Below are 22,263 nucleotides of genomic sequence, written 5' to 3'. Positions count from 1 at the left end.
GGCATACATTAGACAACCAATAGCCCTTGAGTATTCAAGTTAAGACACTGGAGATCCTTTATTAGGTAAAAGCTTAAGACTAGATCTATAGGAGTGCTAACAGGAGAACAATTCTTAAAGTTAAACTTTTTCAATATCTTCTCAATGTAATGAGATTGAGAAATTGAAATCCTATTGTTTCCTTGTTTAATTCTTATACCAAGAATTACCTCAGCCTCCCCCAGGTCTTTCATCTCAAAACTAGATGATAAGAATTTCTTGGTTTTATCAACTTCTTCTAAATCAGTACCAAAAATCAACATATCATCCACATATATACAAATCATAACTCCTTTACCAGAATTATCAAATTTGCTATATACACACTTGTCAGCTTGGTTTAATGCAAAACCATTAGACAAGAAAACATCATCAAACTTTTGATGCCATTGTTTTGGTGCTTGTTTCAAACCATATAATGATTTGTTCAACTTGCACACTTTGTGTTCATTTTCAGACATCACAACCCCTTCAGGTTGTTTCATGTATATTTCCTCATCCAAATCACCATTCAAGAAGGCAGTTTTCACATCCATTTGGTGAATTACAAGATTATGTATAGCTGCAAGATCTAATAATAATTTAATAGTGGAACTTCTACCAACAGGAGCATAAGTATCAAAGAAATCAATGCTTTCCTTTTGTCTAAAGCCTTGGATAACTAATCTAGCTTTATACTTATCAATTGTGCTATCCACCTTCTTTTTCCTTTTGAGGATCCATTTACATCCTAATTCCTTGCAACCAGGAGGTAAATCAGACAATACCTAAATATTGTTATGCATGATAGAATCAATCTCATCTTGAATAGCCTCTTTCCAGAAATAAACATCCTTAGAAGCCAAAGCTTCACTGAAAGTCTTTGGATCCTCCTCAATATTAAAACAATATTAATGTTGAGACACAGTCTCATCCCTTGTTCCTTCAACTAAATATAGTTAAAAATCATATCCAAATGATTTAGCTTTTCTAGCTCTAGTATCTTCCTAAGTTCAGGCATAGAACTTGTACCACCGTAAACATCTTCAGCTTGAGTTGTGTTCTTGCTGCAAGATTGTTGAATCATGTCCCTTGGTCTAGGTATAGATGTAAATATTTGTTCATCAAAGATAGCATCTCTTGACTCTATAACAGTGTTCACAGGCACAAAGTCATTAGATTCTAAAACATAGAATCTATAAGCTTTGGAACGCTCAGCATATCCAATAAAGATACAATGTATACCTCTTTCACCCAATGTTTTCTTTTGGGGTTCAGTGAGCCTCACAACTGCTCGAAAACCCCAAACTTTGAGATAACTCAAATTTTGTACCTTTTTACACCAAAGTTCATAAGGAGTATTCTTACTACTTTTGTTTGGAGTTCTATTCAAAATATAGCATGAAGTTAACATAGCCTCGCCCCAGAAACCTTCACTTAAACCTGAATAGGACAACATGGAATTAACCATTTCTTTTAAAGTCCTATTTTTCCTTTCAGCTACATCATTTTGTTGTCGTGTATAAGGAGTCGTGGTTTGATGTATTATTCCAGTTGATTCAAAATAAACCGGATCATAATACTCACCACCTCTATTAGTATGTAAAACTTTATTAATTCATTTTTATGAAGTTCAACCTCTTGTTTATAATCTTAAATTTGTCAAGAGCTTCATCTTTGGAATGTATCAAATAGACATAACAATATCTAGATGCATCATCAATAAAAGTAACAACATACTTTTTGTTTCCAATGGAAGGTGTTGCATGGAAATCACATAAATCACTATGTATAAGTTCCAACACCTTGCTTTCCCTAACAACATCTTTGAAAGGTTGTCTTGTGATTTTAGTTAACATGCATGTTTTACATTTTTCATTGTTTATATCAAAAGCAGGAATTAAACTCATTTTTGACATGTCTTTTAATCTCTTGTAATGAATGTGTCCTAGTCTAGCATGCCATAAATCAGATTTATTAAAATTATTGCTAGTGCTAGAAGAAGCCATGCAAACAGAATTATTATAACTAGGATAATTAATATTAAGCCTAATCATTCCATTACATACATATCCGAAACCCATAAAATAATCATGTCTTGACAAGATATACTTGTCACTTTCTAATACTTGTTTGTAACCATAAGTATTTCAAACAATTTCAGACACAAGATTATTTTGAATCCCCGGTACAAATAAAACATTGTTCAGACACAAACACTTTCCAGAAATAAAGTAAAGTAAAACAGATCCTACACCCTTGATTGGTTCGGTTGCAACATTTCCCATTTTCACCACTGGTCCATCTTCAATTGGTTGACATTCCTTGAACCAACGAAGATCTTTACATATATGGCTTGTTGCTCCCGAATCAACCTACCATGCAACATCATCATCCTACATATAAAATGCTTCAGAAATCACAGAAATATAATTCTGAACATATTTAGAATTCTGCATGAAAACAAAAATCTTGCCTTGTTGCTTTTTTGGATCCTTGGATCCACTTGGTCCAACACCATCCTTGTTCACTTTACGAAGACGACAATCTTTCTTGAAGTGACCCGGTTTGTTACAATTCCAACAAACCAACTTAGCCTTTTTGTTGGAAGACTTGTCATCCTTTCCTTTAAACTTCCTTTTTCCATTAGACTTCTTGGGATTCTTTGAACTTTCTCCTTCCACCATCTTCACAGAAGAGGAACCAACTTGGTTCTTGCTTGTAGGATTGTTATCAAGTTCTTGAGTCCTCAAGGACTCTTCAATTAGTAAATGGCTTCCAAATTGAGTCAAAGTCAATTCCTCTTTGTTATGTTTCAGATTGTGTTTAAAATCCTTCCAGGAAGGGGGCACTTTGTCAATGATCACAACCACATAAATGGCTTCATCCATTTTCAGATTATGTTGAGCAACCTGTCCCAGAATCCTTAACATTTCATGGAATTGTTCCATAACAGGCCTGGAGTCAATCATCTTGTAACCCATAAAGTTACTAACAAGAAACTTTTTGCTAGAAGCATCTTTAGCCATGTACTTGGATTCAAAAGAATCCCACAGTTCTTTTGCAGATTCAAATTTTTGATAGATATCAAACAGAGAGCACATCATTGAGAATATGACCACACCATATGTAATCATCATTTTCCCACTTTGATCTCCTTCTTGTTGCCTCCAAAGGTTCATCTTCAACAGATTCTGGTAAGACTGGCATAGGTGTACTTAGAACATACACCACTTTCAGAGTGGTAAGGAGAAAATGCATCTTCTTCTGCCATCTGAAAAATCTTGTCCTTCAAACTTATTAAATTTATCAAACTTTCTTGTCATATCCTTCACAGAATCTCCACTTGCCATGATCACAGATTACTTCGATTTTTGTTAGAAATATGGGTTTAATGACACTTGGAAATCTGAGAATCGTGGTTATCACTTTCAAATCGAAGTATTTGGGTGGTACTCTCAAATCCTCAATTGGATAAGACTCAGATAAAATCAGAGAAAAAGAAAGAGAATGAGAGGGTATGTTTTTCGTGAGTACCAGATTATGACCAAAAAAATGGTTTTTGATCTATGTCTGAAAACTGTCATAAGACAGTTTCAAACTGTCACAAACCACCAAAACTGTTAAAACGTGTATTTGGATAAGAGTAAAAAATCGGGTCAATTCTAAAAAAATCGGATTTCTGACGGATTTCAGAAAACTGTCATTCGACCCCAGCCACGGGCTCAGCCCCTTGGAACCCGCTCCCAGGGGCGCTGCCCTTGGACCCTCGTTCATTCAGGGGTTCCACCCCTAAATAACAGTGTACTTTGAATCTTGAATAAACTTTAAAAAGTGTGCACTCCGCACCTTCCTTACTTGTTTAATATTTATCAAAATTGATTTTGGTCAACAAGTCAACCCATTACACTTAAATACAATTATTGAAACAATTCACCAACAACATTCATATGTATTTGTCTTGTATTTTTCTATGAGTTCTTTTATGCAATAAAGCGCATATAAATTTTGACAACTTAGCATTCTCTCTTTGATTGTGTATTTGTTATAAGTTACGCTCATTTAATCGGGACTAAGTTTCGTAGAATAAGCTTGAAGAATCAAGTTTATGACATTAACCCTTAAAGTATATAAACTATAAAGGCACTCATGCAATTATTGATCATTTGTTTATTGTTACAAGAATACATTATTTTGCCAAAAATGATTTCAAGGTTTTGTCATTTAGTGACACGACTAAATATTGTCGAACTTACGCATTATCAACAATCAAGTATATATAATTTCGGACAATTTTAGAAAGACGTGTAAGAAATTTTATAAAATTGTCCAATAATCCCTATTTTTAGAAAATTATAGAAATAGTGAATTATAAAATTGTTTAATGATCATTACGTTTGAAAAAAATGAAAGATCGGTCCCTTTTTAAAATTATGTTTATCTAATGGTCCTTATGTTTAAAAAATTACATAAATGGTCCCTTTGAAATTATCAAATGGTCCCTATGTTTGATAAAACTACTAAAATAGTACCTGTAAATTTATCCTTATGTTTAAGGAAATTGAAGAAATTATGCATATATAAAAATTATATTTTATCTCATGATCCTTAATTCCTTATGTTTGAGAAATTGGTAAAATTATGTAATGGTCCTTATTAGAAAATTAAAGAAATTGTCAACATGTAAAAGTTATGTAATGGTCTATGTAAGACAAAATTACATAAATGGCCAATTGTAATAACGACATGACGCAAATAATCCCAATGTAAGACAAATTTATAGTAACTGTCCTTGTATAAGTTAAAGTTATAAAAATGGTCCTTGTGTAATTGTGATATTACATACATGGCCCGTGTAGTGGCGAAATTACATAAATGATCCGTAATACCGAAATTACAGATGTGGTGCATGTGGAACATAAAATCATAGTAATGGTCTTAGTGTAATGGCAAAAATACAGAAAATGTTCATATATAAGAAAATATTACAAAAATAGTATCGAAAATATATGATGAATAAATTTGTTACAACACGAGGACACTTATTACATAAATGATCCATGTATAATACCAAATTACATAAATGGTACATGTGAAACATAAAATCACAGTAATGGTCCCGGTCTAATAGCGAAAATATAAAAAATGTCCATATATAAGAGAACATAACAAAAATTATATCGAAAATGTATAATTAATAAATTTGTTACAACACGAGGACACTTATTTACAAATTTTAGGCATACATTCATAAACGTACCAAAACACTCAAAAAGTATATACACTCCTTATGTATTCAATTTGAAATAAGATTCTTGTATACCTTAGCCTTTTGTACTCTCATCATGCACTCAACGCCCCACTACAATAATACTCCTTTTAATGCCTTGCTTCAATTGCCTTTTCTTTTTCTTAAAAAGATCTTTTTGGACTCAAATTGATTTCATTTCTGAAAGTTAATCAAAACATAAGATTATAATAAATTACATTTCGGTTAAAGGCGCATAGAATGGTAGAACCATGTGAACGAAACATACCAATTGTTTGTTATAATGCCCAAAAGAACTTTTCAAATACTCGATAGAAAGAAAGCATTGTTCCTGCGTAGTTGTGAAAAGAAAACATCACATAATAAACGATTTTGGCTTAATTGGGTCGCTTTTTATTCACAATCTTTCACGTTTTATTCACAATTTCTAAAAAGTTTAGTAATTTAATACAATAGAACGTAAGCCGGCCCTCTGTTTCAACGTCTTAGGAAGTTTTCTGACTGCAAGAAATCCATGCACCCAATTACAGTTGTCACTCTTTTTCATAGATAGTGCTCTCTCTCTCTCTCTCTCTCTCTCTCTCTCTCTCTCTCTCTCTCTCTCTCTCTCTCATAGATACTACATATACACACACACACATTACTAGCTTTCATCGAGAGAATTAGACATCAAAAGACGCATCAGAAATGGAAGAAGAAATTCCCCAGCACCCACCGGAGAAAATTCTTAGAGCAGCGTTATCAGAGCTAAAAACACAGCAAGCAATTGCATGTCCATTGATGGCGATGAACTTGACATGGTTTGCCAAGATAGGCATCACCACAGCGTTTCTGGGTCGGCTAGGTGAGGTGGAGTTAGCCAGCGGGAGTCTCGGGTTCATGTTTGCAAACGTGACTGGTTTCTCAGTCTTCAACGGTCTATGTGGTGCCATGGAACCCATCTGTGGTCAAGCTTATGGAGCCAAGAACTTCAAACTCCTTCACAAAACTCTCGTAATGATGATCACTTTACTACTACTAACATCACTCCCCGTTTGTTTCTTATGGCTAAATGTCGATAAAATCTTGATTCGTTTTGGCCAACAAGACGACATTTCTATCGAAGCAAGAAAGTATTTGATCTGTCTGTTACCTGATCTCATGATAACCTCGTTTTTATGTCCCCTTAAGTCGTATTTAAGTTCACAAAGCATCACAATCCCAATCATGTTCACTTCTGCTCTTGCGGTTATCCTCCATGTCCCTGTTAACATCTTCCTTGTAAAAACTCGAGGGTTTGAGGGGGTGGCAATGGCGATTTGGGTGACCGATCTGGTGGTAGTTGTAATGCTGGCGGTGTATGTGGTGGTGGTGGAGTTTAAAAAGGGTGGCGGGACATGGAAAGAAGGCGGATGGAGTGACCAAACATATGAAGATTGGGTTCGGTTATTGAAACTAAGCGGGCCATGTTGTCTGACCTCGTGTCTCGAGTGGTGGTGTTGGGAAATTTTGGTTATGTTAACCGGAAAGCTCCCGAATGCTAAACAAGCGGTTGGAATCATCGCGATTGTTCTCAATTTTGACTATTTACTTTTCTCGGTGATGCTTTCGCTTGCCACGTGTGCGTCCATTCGGGTCTCGAACGAGCTCGGTGGGGACCACGCGGGACACGCGTATCGAGCCGTGTGTGTTTCGTTAGGGTTGGGTTTGGGTGCGGGTTTAGCCGGTGGGTTAGCCACAGTGTTGGTTAGGGGAAATTGGGGTGGTTTGTTTAGCCGTGATGTGGGGGTGGTGAGAGGTGTTCGTGATGCCATGTTGTGGATGGGTATTTTGGAGGTGGTGAATTTTCCGTTGGCGGTTTGTGGCGGCATTGTACGGGGAACCGCCAGACCGTGGTTGGCGATGTATGCAAACATCAGTGGATTTTACTTTTTAGCGTTACCTTTAGGCATTGTTTTAGCTTTTAAGGTTCATATGGGAGTCCGGGGACTTTTAATAGGGTTCATGGTTGGGCTTCTTTGTTGTTTAATTTTGTTGTTGGTGTTAATTTCGAGGATTAACTGGACAGAAGAAGCTAATAAAGCACAAAGACTTGCAGCCAACTCTGATAAAAATGTAGGCTGCAAGACTTCAGCAATTGCTGACAATATTGGCTCAGCATGACCAGTTTGTTGGTCATGCTGCTGACAACTCTCTGTATATAAATTTTGAAAATTTGAATTTGCTTTATCGAAAATTGTTTTGATAAATATAATATAAATATTTATCATGATAACTCCAAAGGAACCATATCCATATGATTGTGGATACTAAATAGGATAGCATTAACATTAGATATACATGTGTAATAGAGGATTAACATAAGATCTGCATTAAGTTGGGCCCACATTGACTAAAGAAGGACAATTATGTGGGTGAGAATGGTTGTACATCTAGAAATCTAGAAAGGATGTAATAAAGCAGTGATTCCACTACAGCGTATCCTTTAAGTGATTGGTTTTAAAAAGGGAGTACTCTAATAACAAACATAGATATAAAAGATAATGCAATTGTGGAGTTTTAAAAGTCAGATATGCATGGTACTTTCTTATCTTAAATCTTAAAGTTCTAATATTTTGGAAGTTTTGAAGTTATAGAAGGAAGCATGCTTGATTGTAGAAAGTGAATATGATAAAATAATGTTGAAGAAAGAAACCAGAATGGTGGTGTGATGGTAAATTTGATTGTGAAATTTTCAAGAATGGTACAAGTCTTTGACATATAAATCAAATTATCACAAACTGAACAAGATGATTAAAATGGCGATTCCATTTGATACAAAAAGATTTGGGAGTTGGTGATGAAGTAAAATTCTTAATCTTCAACAAAACCTGGTTTAGAAATTAAAGATTGAAGTTGGTGTGCTAATTGATCATTGAAGCCAAGGGTAGCCATGATCTTGTATCCTGCTGCTTCCTTTTCAGACCATACTCCAAGAAGCAGGTGAGATGTTGTAATTTCCCCATCATCACCTAAACAAAACAAATGATTAAGTAATTTTATAGTGTTATCTGAATTATGATTTATTTAGAAAAATGTAATGAAGAAGGTAAGGTTGGGTTGGGTTGCCTGATTTGAGTTTTTGATCAACAGCCCAATCAAGGGCCTTTTGGGCTGCTTCAGTCAAAGGAGGATGCTCGGGGCTGAAAAAGAAATAGTCGGGTTTTCCAATCAATTTGATGGCCTCCTCCCGCACTTTGACAAGTGTAAACCCATTTGCACGCAACAGTTTTGAAGCCCTATTTGTTCCTGCAAAGTGCAAACAAACTATCATATTCCATTCCAAATTTCCAATTCCTTTAACAGATTCCAATTCCTTGGTCATTCTGGGAACCAAACATCCACTTAGACTTGCCGTGTGGTCTACAGGGATGAAGGTTTAGTTAAATTGATTATTAAGATAAATGTAGAATTGCCTAACACTCTCCCTAACTTGGATGCTTGCTTTATTCCATTATATGATTTTGATTCCTTGTGTTGCAATAATCAGTGTTGAATGTATGTCAAAATCTGATTGGTGTTACAATTTCTATCTAACAGTTGATGAATGAAATTGAATGAAGTGAAAATAACCCACAAGTATTATGTATACTAAACACAATGTGCATCTATCTGATCACAAATAAAAATATTAATAAAAGGGGGAAATGCGACTAACCCTCGACCAAAATTCCCATCAGAATAGCTTCAGTACCAGTAGTTGAAAATTTGAGCTTCCTCGCTTCCAATTCGCCCATCGCAAACGACTTTATTCCTTTCAACGACCATCTAACATAATTTTAAATTGTTCCCCAATTCGTTTCATAAGAAAACCCTACATTTCCAAGAAAAATAAATAAATTACGAGAATATAAGAACTCACTTGGGAGCTTTGTCAGTCGGATTAACCCTCTCTGGATTTCTGCAACCAAAAGGAACAACTTAATTTGAAATACTCACGTCCCTTAATTTGATAATTCAATCTTGGATTGGATTCATGCAATACAAGTTAAACAACGAAAAACTCACGCAGTTGGGAGACTGAAAGTAACTGTGGCGGCGATTGTTCGGGTCTTGGGTAAACAGGGTCGGAGGTTGAAGGAATGAAGGGGGAATTTGGTAATGCCTAACCATTGACTCTGTAATTTGTGTGTAGTTATTTGGAGATTTGGGGAAAACGGGTCGGATTTCTTTATGGAATCATGATGGGAGCATCGAGTAGAAGTAGTAGCAGAGGAAAAGAGCGTGTGAGAAGCCATTTTTCCCCCTTCAAGAAAAAATTGAGCTTCTTTTTGGGTAAGAAAGAATGTATTTTGGCTGACCACTTTAGATAGGGGAAGAACCGAAGAAGAAGAAGAAAGAGGAAACCTCCAAACGTCGTCGTCGTCAATGTCAGCCCAATATTTCAAACCTCTAACGAGTCTAACCTGTAAGAGTGTAACTGCTGTAACCAGGGCTTAATATTTTGACCGATCAGGCCCAAATCCTTTAGCCCAATAAAAACTTGTTCAATACATTTCTAAGTACTAACTTTGTATAAATTCCAAATGATCGACTATCTTAAAATATATTTTGAAGTTTATATTATTCTATTGTCATTTCTTAATCTATTATGAAAACTTTATTTGATTATAAAAAATATTTAAAAGTTGTAAAATATGCTATCTTAATGTAATCCTGGAGATATAAAATTATGACATAGATAAATAAGAATAGGATGATAGAATATATAAATAAGTTGATTCAAAACATATAGCCAATATAGCTTTTTTGGGGGTTGGGGGAGGGGATTACTAAAATAAATTATGATCACAAAATGACTATTTTTATTTTTGTTTTTCATCACAAAATAATTATAACTGACATAAAATAGTTTTTTTTTCGCAAAATTGTTTTACTAATGGTTCCGGTTTAAAAAGGCTTAAACAAAAGAAATTTTATTTCTTTTTTTTTTCTACAAATGTTTTTGTGAAAAAATAAGGACAAAATACAGAAATGCGCACTATTTATCTATCAGCATTAAAAAAATATATTTACATTTTCAGTTACCTTTCAGATATACCCAACTATCCATTTTTTAAGAAGTTATTGGATTATTTTGTGACATTGAATTTATCTTGTTCGTTTTTAAGTTGACACAAGAAAAAATAAGCGATATCATTTATTTTTGTTTAAGTAAATGATCTATTTCTCATGTTTTATCTTAGACAAGGCAATGTCACTTATTTTTATTTTCATATTAACCTAAAACCAAAAAATATAAATGTCATGTCACAAAATAATCGATAAGTTTTTTTAAAAAATCTGGATATTTAGATTAATGTGAAAGATAACTGAAAATATAAAGGTTTTTCTGTATATAAATAAAATGCAAAGGTTTTTCCAAATACGATATTATTTCTTTAATTATGGTTTACACTATTATCGTAGTGGCTATTTTTATAATTCCATTGTTATATATGGATAACTTTTATAATAATAATAATACATAATGATTCTTTTTATAATTTGGTTAAATTTTTTGAGAGGTAAGAACTAAGAACATAAAGACTATTTTTATAATTTTATTATAATATAAATACTATTTATGTAACTTTACAAATTAAAAACACAAAAACTGTTTATATATTTGTTTATTTTCTACAAATTAAAATGAAATATATAATAAAAATGTGGGGAAGCAAAATCTTGTTATGTGCCCACACCAACGATATAATCTTTTTTTTTCAATATTTAATTTTATGAACCCTCCAATTCCGAATACAAATTCCCACCCCCAGTCTCAACTCTCAAGTGGTACCTTACTCGTTAAAAGCTATATTAAATATTTATATAATAATTAGTAACTTTATTATATTTCAATATTTTTCATTAAAATCATATCTAATGGAGACTTATTTTATAATTTTCTACTATTTAATTGACAACTTATTACAATTTAATATTAGTGGAGTTTATAGTTTTGTGTATCTATATTGACAATTATATATATATATATATATATATATATATATATATATATATATATATATATATATTAAATGATCAATATATTATAATGCTTTAAAAACTAATTAAAAAATGATAATAGTACGAATGTTCATTACTTTCTCTATTTTTTCTCTTTTATTCTTTTGGTAAATGAAAAATAATAACTTATACGTGTGGGCAACAAGAAAAGATTTTTCTCATGGGCTAAACCCAAGAATAAAACCTACGAAATCTTCTTATTTTTCATCTAAGGAAAACCAATGATCTTCCCGAGTTTGCCTAACGGAAAGAAAAGAGAGGGAAGAAAAATATGAAGAGAAAAAAAAAAAGGAGGAGAAGGAAATGAATTATTTTTTCGTATTCCAGAGTTCGAAGGAAATGAAAAAAAAAAAAAAAAAAAAAAAAAAAAAACATGTTCCCGATTTGGAAGGAAGACTAAAGAAAAGAAAGCAAAACAACATTACAATTTTACCCATTTTTTTAGCAATTTGGATAAGAATGTTCATTTACACACATACAAACATATTTAGTCAAAACCCACCGACATATAATATTCAACCAAACTTTAAAAAGTGTCCAAAACAATGCAATTTAATCATACTAAAACTCCAAAACTAGAATTCAATTCGTAAAGCCAAAAATAAATCCAACATAGAAACAAGAAATCAACACCTATTATCTCAATTCACTCATTTAACTGCACTCATCATTGTTTTTAGTAGATCATTTGTAAGTTTATTGGACAAGTAAACAATGTCTTCGCATGTGCTTGGTTACAAGCCAAATACATGAGAGCACTTTGTATTTCGTGGGGTTCCAAACTCATCGGCTGCAATTTTTGATAAATTTCATCACTGGTTAACTTGTGATGGTAAGCTCTTTCAATAAGTTTGTTGCCTTCCCTCGTAGCATTAGCCACATCGGCAACATCATTCATAATCTTTGTTTCAAATGTTTCCGATTCAGGTTCAAGTTCAACTTCATCTTCTATTTCATCTACAAATTTTCTTTTTTAGTTTTGCACTTTTTTGCACTTGAATTTTGTTCAGGTGAAAAGCATGTAGGAGATACAACTTGAATGTCATCTTCATCATCATATACATGGTGGTTCTCCAGTGTAACATCATTACTTGCCAATAAATCATTAACTTCTACGACACTTTCTACTTTGATGTTTGCGGTCTTGCTCAGTCGGGCATTTTTCTCCTAAGTTGTTTCAGCATTTTCTCCATTTTCTCCTGAAGCTCTATCTCTAGCAAATAATCCCAACATTTTATCGAAGTTGGGCACCTTTTTTTTCTTCAATATATCTGCTTCAGGCTTTGCATGTTTATAAAACCCAGATCCAATTAAAAATGTAATAACAACATAATTTTATTTAAAAAAACAAAACTACATACAACATAAGATGAACAAGAACCTTAATTAAGTTATCGCACACTTGATCATCTGCTTCAGTTAGTTGGGTTTGGGCATTCCAACCGAACCCACCGAAGGAAATTCCATGAAACATATCATACGATTAAGAAAAAGCAGTTTTTAAACAATTTTTAGCTTACTTTTAGTTAAGTTCATGTTAAGTTTTTTATTGAGCTCCTCAACCATATTCATGTATGCTTATGTAGTAAAATTTCCATGAATCCTATATCCCTTTTCTTGTTGGTCTATCATTGCGTCAATAAAGCATCATCCATCTTATTTGTCCAGTTCAGGAAATATTTCTTACCGACATTTACAAAAGGTTCTTGCTTGTTCATTATCTGTATCTACATAACAAAAAGAGAACCATACATTATTATAAAAATAACATAGTTATAAAGTCTACAAGTTATAAAAAATAACATTAAAAAAAACTAAGTAACACAAATAAATCCACATAACATTGTTAAATAAAAAACCAAATTGCAAATAAAGTACTATAACAAAATAATCTTAAACTATGTTGACATATTTATTTCATTGTTTGGACTCAATAAGTAATTAGTTCACATTTGACTTGCAATTGAGTTCCTCAGTTGTTCTGTCATGCTGTTACCCTCACATGCATCACTTGAATTATGTCTCACTTCCTCCATTGGTGCACTTAACAACTCTTGTAATACCTCATCTTCAAGATCTTTGTCACGATCTTCGACCATCAAAAAGTTATGTAAAATACAACATGCCAAATAAATGTCTGATTGTGTTTCACAAGAATAAAAAGGTTCTTGTGTACTTCTGATGATAGGGAACCTTCTTTTTAGAACACCAAATGCCCTTTCTATAGCATTACGTAATGAAGTGTGGCGAAGATTGAACAACTCTCTAGCATTTTGTAGGACCCGAACGGAATATTCTTTTAAATGATACATGACACCTTTATATGGCTTCATTAGTGTACTTCTATGAGGAAAATCCGCTTCTACTAAACAATAGCGGCCTATAATTAAAGTGTAATTAGTTTTTTAGTAATAATTTTAACATAAAATGAAAGTTGGTATTACAAATTACTATTTGGAATTACTAGTTTATCATCTCTGTTGAGTTCATTCTTCAGTATCCGTGAGTTTGATGCACTATTCTCCCAACCGGTTAAAAAATACGTCAACTTTAAATCAAATGAACAAGCAGCTAAGACATTTATCGTTGGGTATCCCTTGCGACCACGGTATCAAGGGGCATCTTTATATGGTACTTTGACACGAACATGTGTACCATCAATTGCCCCTATAAAGTTTTTGAAGTAAGGAAAAAATTTCTTTTTCTCTTGAATTTCTTTAGGGACAACATCACCTTTTGGTTGTTGAATATAGAGACTTTCTAATGATATAACCGCACGTAAAACTCTATGGAAGCACCTACTCATTGTGGATTTAGAGTGACGATACATCCAAGAGACAAATGTATTTCTCAAGTCGTTACCTACAATGTGCAAAAATCTTGCAACATGCTCTTCAACGGACATGCGTTGAGTAGGTCGAAGACCACCATCACTTTGTAAGATAATGCATAACTTCTTAAAAGCTTGCTCACTCATACGGATAATCTCACGACATTTACCACCATTTGAAAGGTTACGTAACAACTCTTCTCGTACACGTCGACAATTTAAAATTTCTTTTTTAAAATTTCTTGTTTAGTAGGTAAATTAGAACGATTTGTGATGGTAAGTCTACGTTGTGCCATAATGGCCATCAAAAAGCAAATTAGATGAACTACTTGTGTTTGTACTGATTTCATAATATGAGTGGGTGAAGGAAGATCATTATCCATTGAATTCAATGTGACTTGTTTTTTAAAAAAACTGGAAAGGACTATGAAGAGGGCATACTAACAGCATCAAAAAGTAGCAGCACACCATACAGATCGGGCCAAGGGCAAAATACTCCAACGTAAACAACATGAAAGAACAAATAGCATCAGCAAGAAGGACTGAAAACAGAAAGCAACACGAACACATTTTAGATTATTATCGTTGATTGATATCTATTGCTAGTGTTAAAAAATGAAAATATGAATGAAAGTGTCGCAAAAAACAAAAGCAAAAGCAATCACAGTTTAGAATATGACGATTACTAGTTGTTAGTGTTAGGAAAAAAAAATGAAAATAAGAATGGCAAAAGTAGTCAGGTTCACTTATTTTAATATTTCCATGTTGGTTTTGAGGATGATTCACGTCTATAACATATATGAATGTCGAGGTAATGCAAAGAAGAACACTTATTTTAATATAAAAATGAGTTTCAAACACTAACAACTGTCAGTTTTAGCGAAATATATGATTCTAAGTGGCATAATAGCTGATTTGTAGAATCAACCAGGAGAAACATCAAGTATTGGTTGACGAATTTGTTATATACTGGGCCAAGTGATAAATTTTAGAATTTTTTATTTTTTCTTGCTTGTTTTCATCTTATTGAAGAAAACTTGATCAAGTGTGGTTGGTTGTTCTAGACTTCATATATTCTGATAAAAACAATAACCATTACATGTTTGTTGAAACTTAGGCACCGAAGGCTGCTATTTTGTTTTTATATTTAATATTTCCATGTTGTTTTGAAGATGATTCATGTGTACAACATATATAAATGTGGAGGTAATACAAAAAGAACACTTGTTTTAATATAACACTCTTTTGTATACATAGAAGTACTTGAAAATAATAACAGATCACGATTTATTGAATGGAGATATGGTCGAATTCTCTCCAAATCTCTCCAATTTGGGAGGAAGAATAGGAGGGAAGATCTTCATTTATCTTCTCTTCTTTTCTTTCCAAAACCACCTAAAAATAAACTCAGGAACAAGATTATCTCCTATTTTCCTCCTAATTCCTTCTAGTTACTTCCCCTTCCCTCCTTAAATGAGACTTCGGGAACGAGGTGTTAAGCTTCCGATCTTCATTATGTAAACCCACTTGTTTTTGAAATCTCTCTTTCTACTAGGCAACTTCACTAACTTATTCTCATTTAAGAAATTCATCCCACCTTGTATATCTTCAACCCTCTCTTTGTCATGCTTATCCTATATGGTATCTTCATAACACTCGAGCTCTTATCTATTAGTGACTAAGACATACGTATCAACAGAAAAAATGGGTGAAATGCTGATGATATTGTGTTGACCATATGAGCTAAACAAGTTGTGTCATATATGGTACTAATAAGTGTTAGCTTCTTGTAGATAGAAAAATTCACTTGTGCTCAATATTATTAAATATTAGACTAACCCACCTCAAGATGTCACTTCATGAATCAACATCATTAGGTGAATCTTGAAAATTAGTTGAGATTATATATCCTTTAACTTGAGATAGTTGGCTTTATGTAAGTGTAGCATTATGTCTTGATGTGGTTAAAGACTTTTCTAATAAAATCATTTATAATGTAACATCCCAAAATTTTAAGCCAAATTTAAACTTTTTCAACCATAAAGCCAAATAGTGTTTTACAAAAATGTTTTCAAAATATTATTCATCAGAGTGTCCCAATAACGAAATCATAAGGATGCGGAGCGGTACGGTCACACCTTCGCCTTGCCATGATCTCCTGAAGTACCTGAAACAATAAACTGAAACTGTAAGCCTGAGGGCTTAGTGAGCTACCCCTAAAATACCAATACCACACCGATAATACCATATCAATAACAGATAATCAACAACATGCATACTGGGCCTTCGGCCTGACTGGACCGCCTGACTGGGCCTACAGTCTATCTGGATCTATCTCGAGCCTTCGGTATGACTGGACCGCCATACGGCCTACAGTCTACCCGGACCGCTCGTAGGGTAAATTGGCCTTCAACACAAAGCAGGACCGCCTCAACCCAAACATCAAGCCAATAACCATGTGCACAAGACTAACATATATTAGCATATACAGATATCAGATATAACTATCTCACAGATCATCGATCATAGCAATCTCTCCTAACCAGAGCACCGACCTAACCAGGTCACTAACATATCAATCCTAACGGATCATAAGCACATATAGCATACTGTAACCAAGATGACAACTAAAAGGGCCGGCCTTGGTGCCTTAGACCCTATTGATATAGTGAGGATAACTCACCTTGCGAAAGTCGGCTCGGTAACTAAACTCCAACTCTCAGATCACGGCCACAAACTCCACCACCTATTATCATATTAGAACCATACTCGTAAGTTCCTCAACCTTTCAAGGTACCCCATAAGTCAACTAGTCAACCCCTGGTAAAAGTCAAAGTCAACAGTCAATGTCAACAGTCCATGTTGACCCTTACTCGTCGAGTACCCTCGGCTACTCGCCGAGTTCCTCGATATACTTGTCCACTCGCCGAGCCCTCAGAGTGACTCGTCGAGTTCCTAAGGTCTGCGATCGAAGCCCTACGTCCCCTCGTCGAGTTTTCCTTCTAGCAACTTGACAGGTTCACACGCATTCATCAATTTGTGGAAACCTTAACCGACTCGTCGAGTTGTTCATCCAACTCGTCGAGTCTACGGCAATCTTCATTGGACTCGCCGAGTTGTTCATCCAACTCGTCGAGTTCAATGCCTATCTTCATATGACTCGCCAAGTCGACTACGCGACTCACCGAGTCTCTTCAGCCCCTTTAACCATGCATACACTTTCTAAGCCATGCTAAGGCCCCAAATTGCAGATCCAACTTCCTTAGGAATGCTTATCACGTAAAGTTGCAAACTTTACGTGCATGCAAGGCTTTAAGACCCTAAATGGCACAACTAAGCTTGCAATGAAGTCACATTCTTGAGAGAAGGCTCATACTAGACAGGGCTGATGGCTTTATGAATCTAGAAGCCAAGGGGAGTCCATATCTGAAGTTACAACTTCAGATCTTGGCTTAAACACAAGAATCCTTTCCTAAACTTATGCACAAAAGGGTTTAGGAGAAAATGAGCCAAGGGAAAAACGATCTAATACCTTCAAGAGAGCCCTTTCTGATGCAGAACTTGAAACCCACAAACTCTTGCTTCAACTAGCTTGCTTCCCAAGAGATTCCCTCACCAAAAATCTTCCTCCAAGCTTAAACTTCCAAAGAATACACACACACTCGAGTTAGGGTTATTCTGGACTCTCAATGGACTGTAAAGAGGCCAAAGGAGGCTTATGATTCTTTAAATAGGGTGCAAAACCCCGGGATTAGGGTTTCATCTGCCAGCTCCTACTCGTCGAGTCCCTTCTTGGACTCGGCGAGTAGGCCACTAAATACGCGAACCAACTCGCTGCTACTCGACGAGTGGGGCAACCAATTCGTCGAGTAGGCCTTGAAAACAAAAGGATTCTTATTTAAATCAATACCTGAGAATCGTGGCGTTACATATAAAGGCTACCTTCAAATGTAATGTAAAAATTGATGATTAACATATATTTTTAATACGAGATTTGTTTATCTTATTGTTAGAGTGTGGTATCAGTTTGGCTCATTGTTGAATTGAATAAATTTTAGCATGTAGCCACAACTCAATGACAACATGGTGTTTAATTAAGCCTAATGATCTTATTCATATTATTAGGAAACCAATATTAAACCCAATTAAAAATAATTTGATCCAGGTATCATGTTCAATAATATCATAACAAATGGAGATTAAGATGACAAGTCATTTTACCATTGAATAGTTTATGGAAGTTTGGTTGAGGCAAATAATCATGTATTGTTTAGGGAAGTGACGTGTTGCTAGACATTTGTCACTGCTTGTAAAGTTGAGTGCATTTGTTCCTAGCACAAGTGGGCGTATATAGGATCTAGTGTGCAAAAAACAAGGATTTTACTATAATTTTAATTATACGTGGAAATACGTAGTCATACACAAATATGATTAAGACGGTAGAAACAAGTATTATATTTATAGGAGCTTTACGACGAGAATGTTTGTATAAATTTTGTAAGCATATTATCAAGCTTTATTGGGATATGTATGTATGGAAACCTACACGCAATGACGTTGAACAATTGTATCCAACACATGAAGACGAGTATGGTTTCTTGGGGATGCTAAGGAGCGTTGATTGTAAGCATTGGATTTGGAAAAATTGTCCAAATACATATAATCTACACGACATACTTCATCTGTATCAACAATTTATACCCATAGTATTAGCCAATATATGATGAGACTTTTAGAAATACACAATCCGAAAACGCACATAAATCTTGGACAAGATTTAACGAAGCACACATACAACATTCGAAATGCCAACGACGTTGAATACGAAGAGCAATTTTCCGCTTTTTTATGTAATTTTTTATTTTTTATGTCTTCTATTATTTTTTAATTAATTAAATGGCTTTATTTTGATTTAATATTATTTGTTTTAAATAAATACTAGTATGGTTGAAATTATTTTGGCATGGATCAGTGTAGTTATTTCTTAAATCTTAAGGTAAGTGGTGATGAGATGGTGCTGACTTGCTAGAACTTTTGGGGTGGTAGAATGAAAAGTACATCCCATAGCCTTATATAGTGCCAGCTATTGGGATCATCAAGTTCCAAGATCTTGCAAACGAAGGTGCATATGACAAATGGATCTTCGGTTTGAATCTAATCTGATATGAAATTCAAATCCGGTCAAAACAAGATTTTGACCAAACCAGATCGAATTAGTCAGATCTACTCGATTATGATTGGATCCAAATCCTATGGATAAAATCAGTTTTAGATCCAAATCATATGGATAAAATCAATTTAATCATCGAATCCTAAGCAGGATTTTCAAAAATTCAGATCAAAATCCACCCAAAAATCCAGTCAGACACACCCCAAAATCGATCAAACTAGCTAAAATTCTTTTTACGACCGGACAAAAGTCAACATTAAAATCCACCAAAATCACATTGAAATTTGGCCAGATATGAATCTCATTTCGAGTGACGTAAGCCAATGATCCGAATCCAAATCCGAATAGGATTAGACTGGATTCTCCGTTTGTTTACCTATACTCGCAAATTCACCGAGCATTATTTACAAACCATGTAGTCATTTTTATTATTAAGAAGATGGTCACGATGTCCCATTTAATTATTCTATTTTTTACCATATAGAGCAAAATGAATTTAAGATGAACAAAATTTCCAAGATCTCACACTCGATATGTTAGGCTGCCCGAAGTGGAGAGAGCTCCACGTGTGACTTGCTTACATGGAGCCTCTCTCCACGCGTGAACACCGCCCCCGGCTTTGGTGGGTTGGTGGTGGCATGGCTACTAGGACGGAACAAGACGCGTAATTTGATTGGTTGGTTACTTTTTCGACCGTTTGGGCATTTAATAAAACAAATTTCTCTCTCTCTCTCTCTATATATATATATATATATATATATATATATATATATATATATATACATCCATTTTACACATATTTTTCAAAACCAAACCCATAAACTCTTTCAAATCAAACACACACATTCAACAAAAAAATGGATAACGATTTTGATGACGAGTTGGTATTGCACACACTATTGTCTGTGGCACAAGACATAGTTTGTGAAAGGCGAAAGTTCATACAACGAGAAGAAGCATAGAAAATGGATCAACTGGGATCGAGAGGCGACAAATGTATGTGATTATTTTGCCCCTGATAGTTTATATGATCTATCGAAATTTGAAGAATGTTTTCGTATTAGTAGAAATTTATTCTTACGTATAGCTAGAGATTTGGAACATAATTATGAGTTTTTCCAATTACGATGCGATGCTAGAGGTAAACGTGGTTTTACTGCAATACAAAAATGTACGGCCGCTCTTAAACAATTGGGACATGGCATAACCACAGACGCATCAGATGAGTATTTGAAAATGTCTGAGAGGACGGGTCGAGAATGTACATATCTTTTATGTGAGTATGTTATAGAGCTTTACCGTGACATATACTTGCGACATCCGACTAAAAGTGAAGTCGAACAATTGTATGTCGCGCATCAAGCTAAACATCGTTTTCCAGGGATGCTTAGTAGTATTGATTTTACACATTGGGAGTGGGCAAATTGTCCCAATGTGTGGCATGGTCAATTCACGTGAGGTGATCATGGGATCCCGACTGTTATATTAGAGGCGGTTGTTTCACATGACCTATGGTTTTGGCATGCATTCTTTGGTATGGCGGGGTCCACCAATGACCTGAATGTGCTTCAAGCGTCTCCGTTATTTAACAATATTTTGCAGGGTAAAGCACCAGACATGTCATACGTTGTGAATGGAAATGAATATACATGTGGGTATTACCTAGGTGATGGGATATATACAGAGTACGCTACAATTGTCAAGTCATATTCATTTCCAGCCAATGAAAAACGAAAATTGTTCAAGTTAGCACATGAAGCTGCACAGAAGGACGTGGAACGAGCGTTTGGAGTCCTAAAACAAAAGTGGCACATAATCAAACATCTGACACGAAAATGGGATTGGGCAAAACTAACGACGATGTTGACTGCTTGTGTTATTTTACATAACATGATAATAGTAGAAGAAGAGGGCAAATTTATTTGTTCATATACCGGGAACGATATACTTAATCCAGCTGCAGTAATACAAGTTGGCAGCCCGACATACTTCTCTAAGGTTTTGAAAATACAAAATCGTGGAACACATCACAATCTACGTCACGATTTGACCGAGCACATATGTGGAAGACAACTCCATGGGGGAAATGACGATGAATGCGAAGAGGATGAGGGCGATGTGACGAGGCGAATGTAGACGGTGACAACGAGGCGGATGAGGGCGATGAGGACGGTGACGACGACGAGTAGTATTTGTCTATGGTTTTTATTTTTTATGTTTTTATGTTTTTTAATTAAGTAATGTAATGTTTTACTTGTTATGTTTTATGTTTATTTTAGTAATTTAGGTTTTAAATTTCTATGTTTTTAATTAATGAAATGTGGTTTTATTTTTTTGTATTTTCAAAAAAATTATTTATGTTATAAGTTATGTTTTTTATTTAATATAATGTTACAAATATATATATATATATATATATATATATATATATATATATATATATATATATATTTATTTATTTATTTATTGTTAGTGGTTACAATTTCCAATGTCTAGTGGGTTGGTGGTGAAACTAACGTGACATAGAGATGACGGCACTTTTTCGGTGGGTTGACTATGACCACTCCCCACAACCTTATGTAGTCAAATCCTTGGAGGATATAGTTTTGACTAATGACAATGTATATTTGAAAATTTTAAAAGGTTGTGTAACTTGAAATTAAATTTTATACAACAGTACTTAGTATTATACAACATACAATTTATATCATAGTTATTGTAAAAACAACACCATCATTAATTAATATACATCTTAAAACCGAAACATTTGAAATTCAAATGGTCAATTTGCTTTGAAATGTTTAATTCATAAATAATCACCGTTGAGTTATTTCTATAGTGATTTGGAACATTGTTTTATATGTTTAACCATTAAACAATTTGTAATCTATGATTAATTATGTTTCTTTAATTTCAAATCAAATTAATAAAACTTCAAAACTCAAGTAA

The 22,263-nt window shown here is 34.2% G+C and overlaps 3 protein-coding genes across 3 annotated transcripts; 2 read left to right on the top strand and 1 right to left on the bottom strand.

The window, feature by feature from the left end:
- Window positions 1-5,817: 5,817 nt before the first annotated feature.
- Window positions 5,818-7,502, top strand: LOC145165183 (MATE efflux family protein). The gene has a single exon (XM_079083866.1). The coding sequence runs from the start codon at window positions 5,975-5,977 to the stop codon at window positions 7,427-7,429; it is 1,455 nt and encodes a 484-aa protein (XP_078939992.1). The 5' UTR covers window positions 5,818-5,974; the 3' UTR covers window positions 7,430-7,502.
- A 464-nt stretch (window positions 7,503-7,966) lies between these two features.
- On the bottom strand, window positions 7,967-9,634 carry LOC145165184 (Double Clp-N motif protein). The gene is made up of 5 exons (XM_079083867.1): window positions 9,314-9,634; window positions 9,168-9,206; window positions 8,964-9,073; window positions 8,375-8,554; window positions 7,967-8,277 (listed from the first exon to the last, which is right to left on the bottom strand). Exons 1-5 carry the CDS (start codon window positions 9,541-9,543, stop codon window positions 8,120-8,122), a joined length of 717 nt encoding a protein of 238 aa, XP_078939993.1. The 5' UTR covers window positions 9,544-9,634; the 3' UTR covers window positions 7,967-8,119.
- Window positions 9,635-20,850: 11,216 nt separating this feature from the next.
- Window positions 20,851-21,450, top strand: LOC145163284 (uncharacterized). The gene has a single exon (XM_079082121.1). It carries the CDS (start codon window positions 20,851-20,853, stop codon window positions 21,448-21,450), a length of 600 nt encoding a protein of 199 aa, XP_078938247.1.
- The last annotated feature ends 813 nt before the right edge of the window (window positions 21,451-22,263 follow it).

The sequence above is a fragment of the Lactuca virosa genome, chromosome 3 (assembly GCF_052849685.1).
Source record: "Lactuca virosa cultivar CGN04683 chromosome 3, Lactuca_virosa_CGN04683_v6, whole genome shotgun sequence".
NCBI lineage: Eukaryota > Viridiplantae > Streptophyta > Magnoliopsida > Asterales > Asteraceae > Lactuca > Lactuca virosa.
Note: the sequence above shows the minus strand (reverse complement) of the source record. Positions and strands in the feature narration are given on the sequence as shown.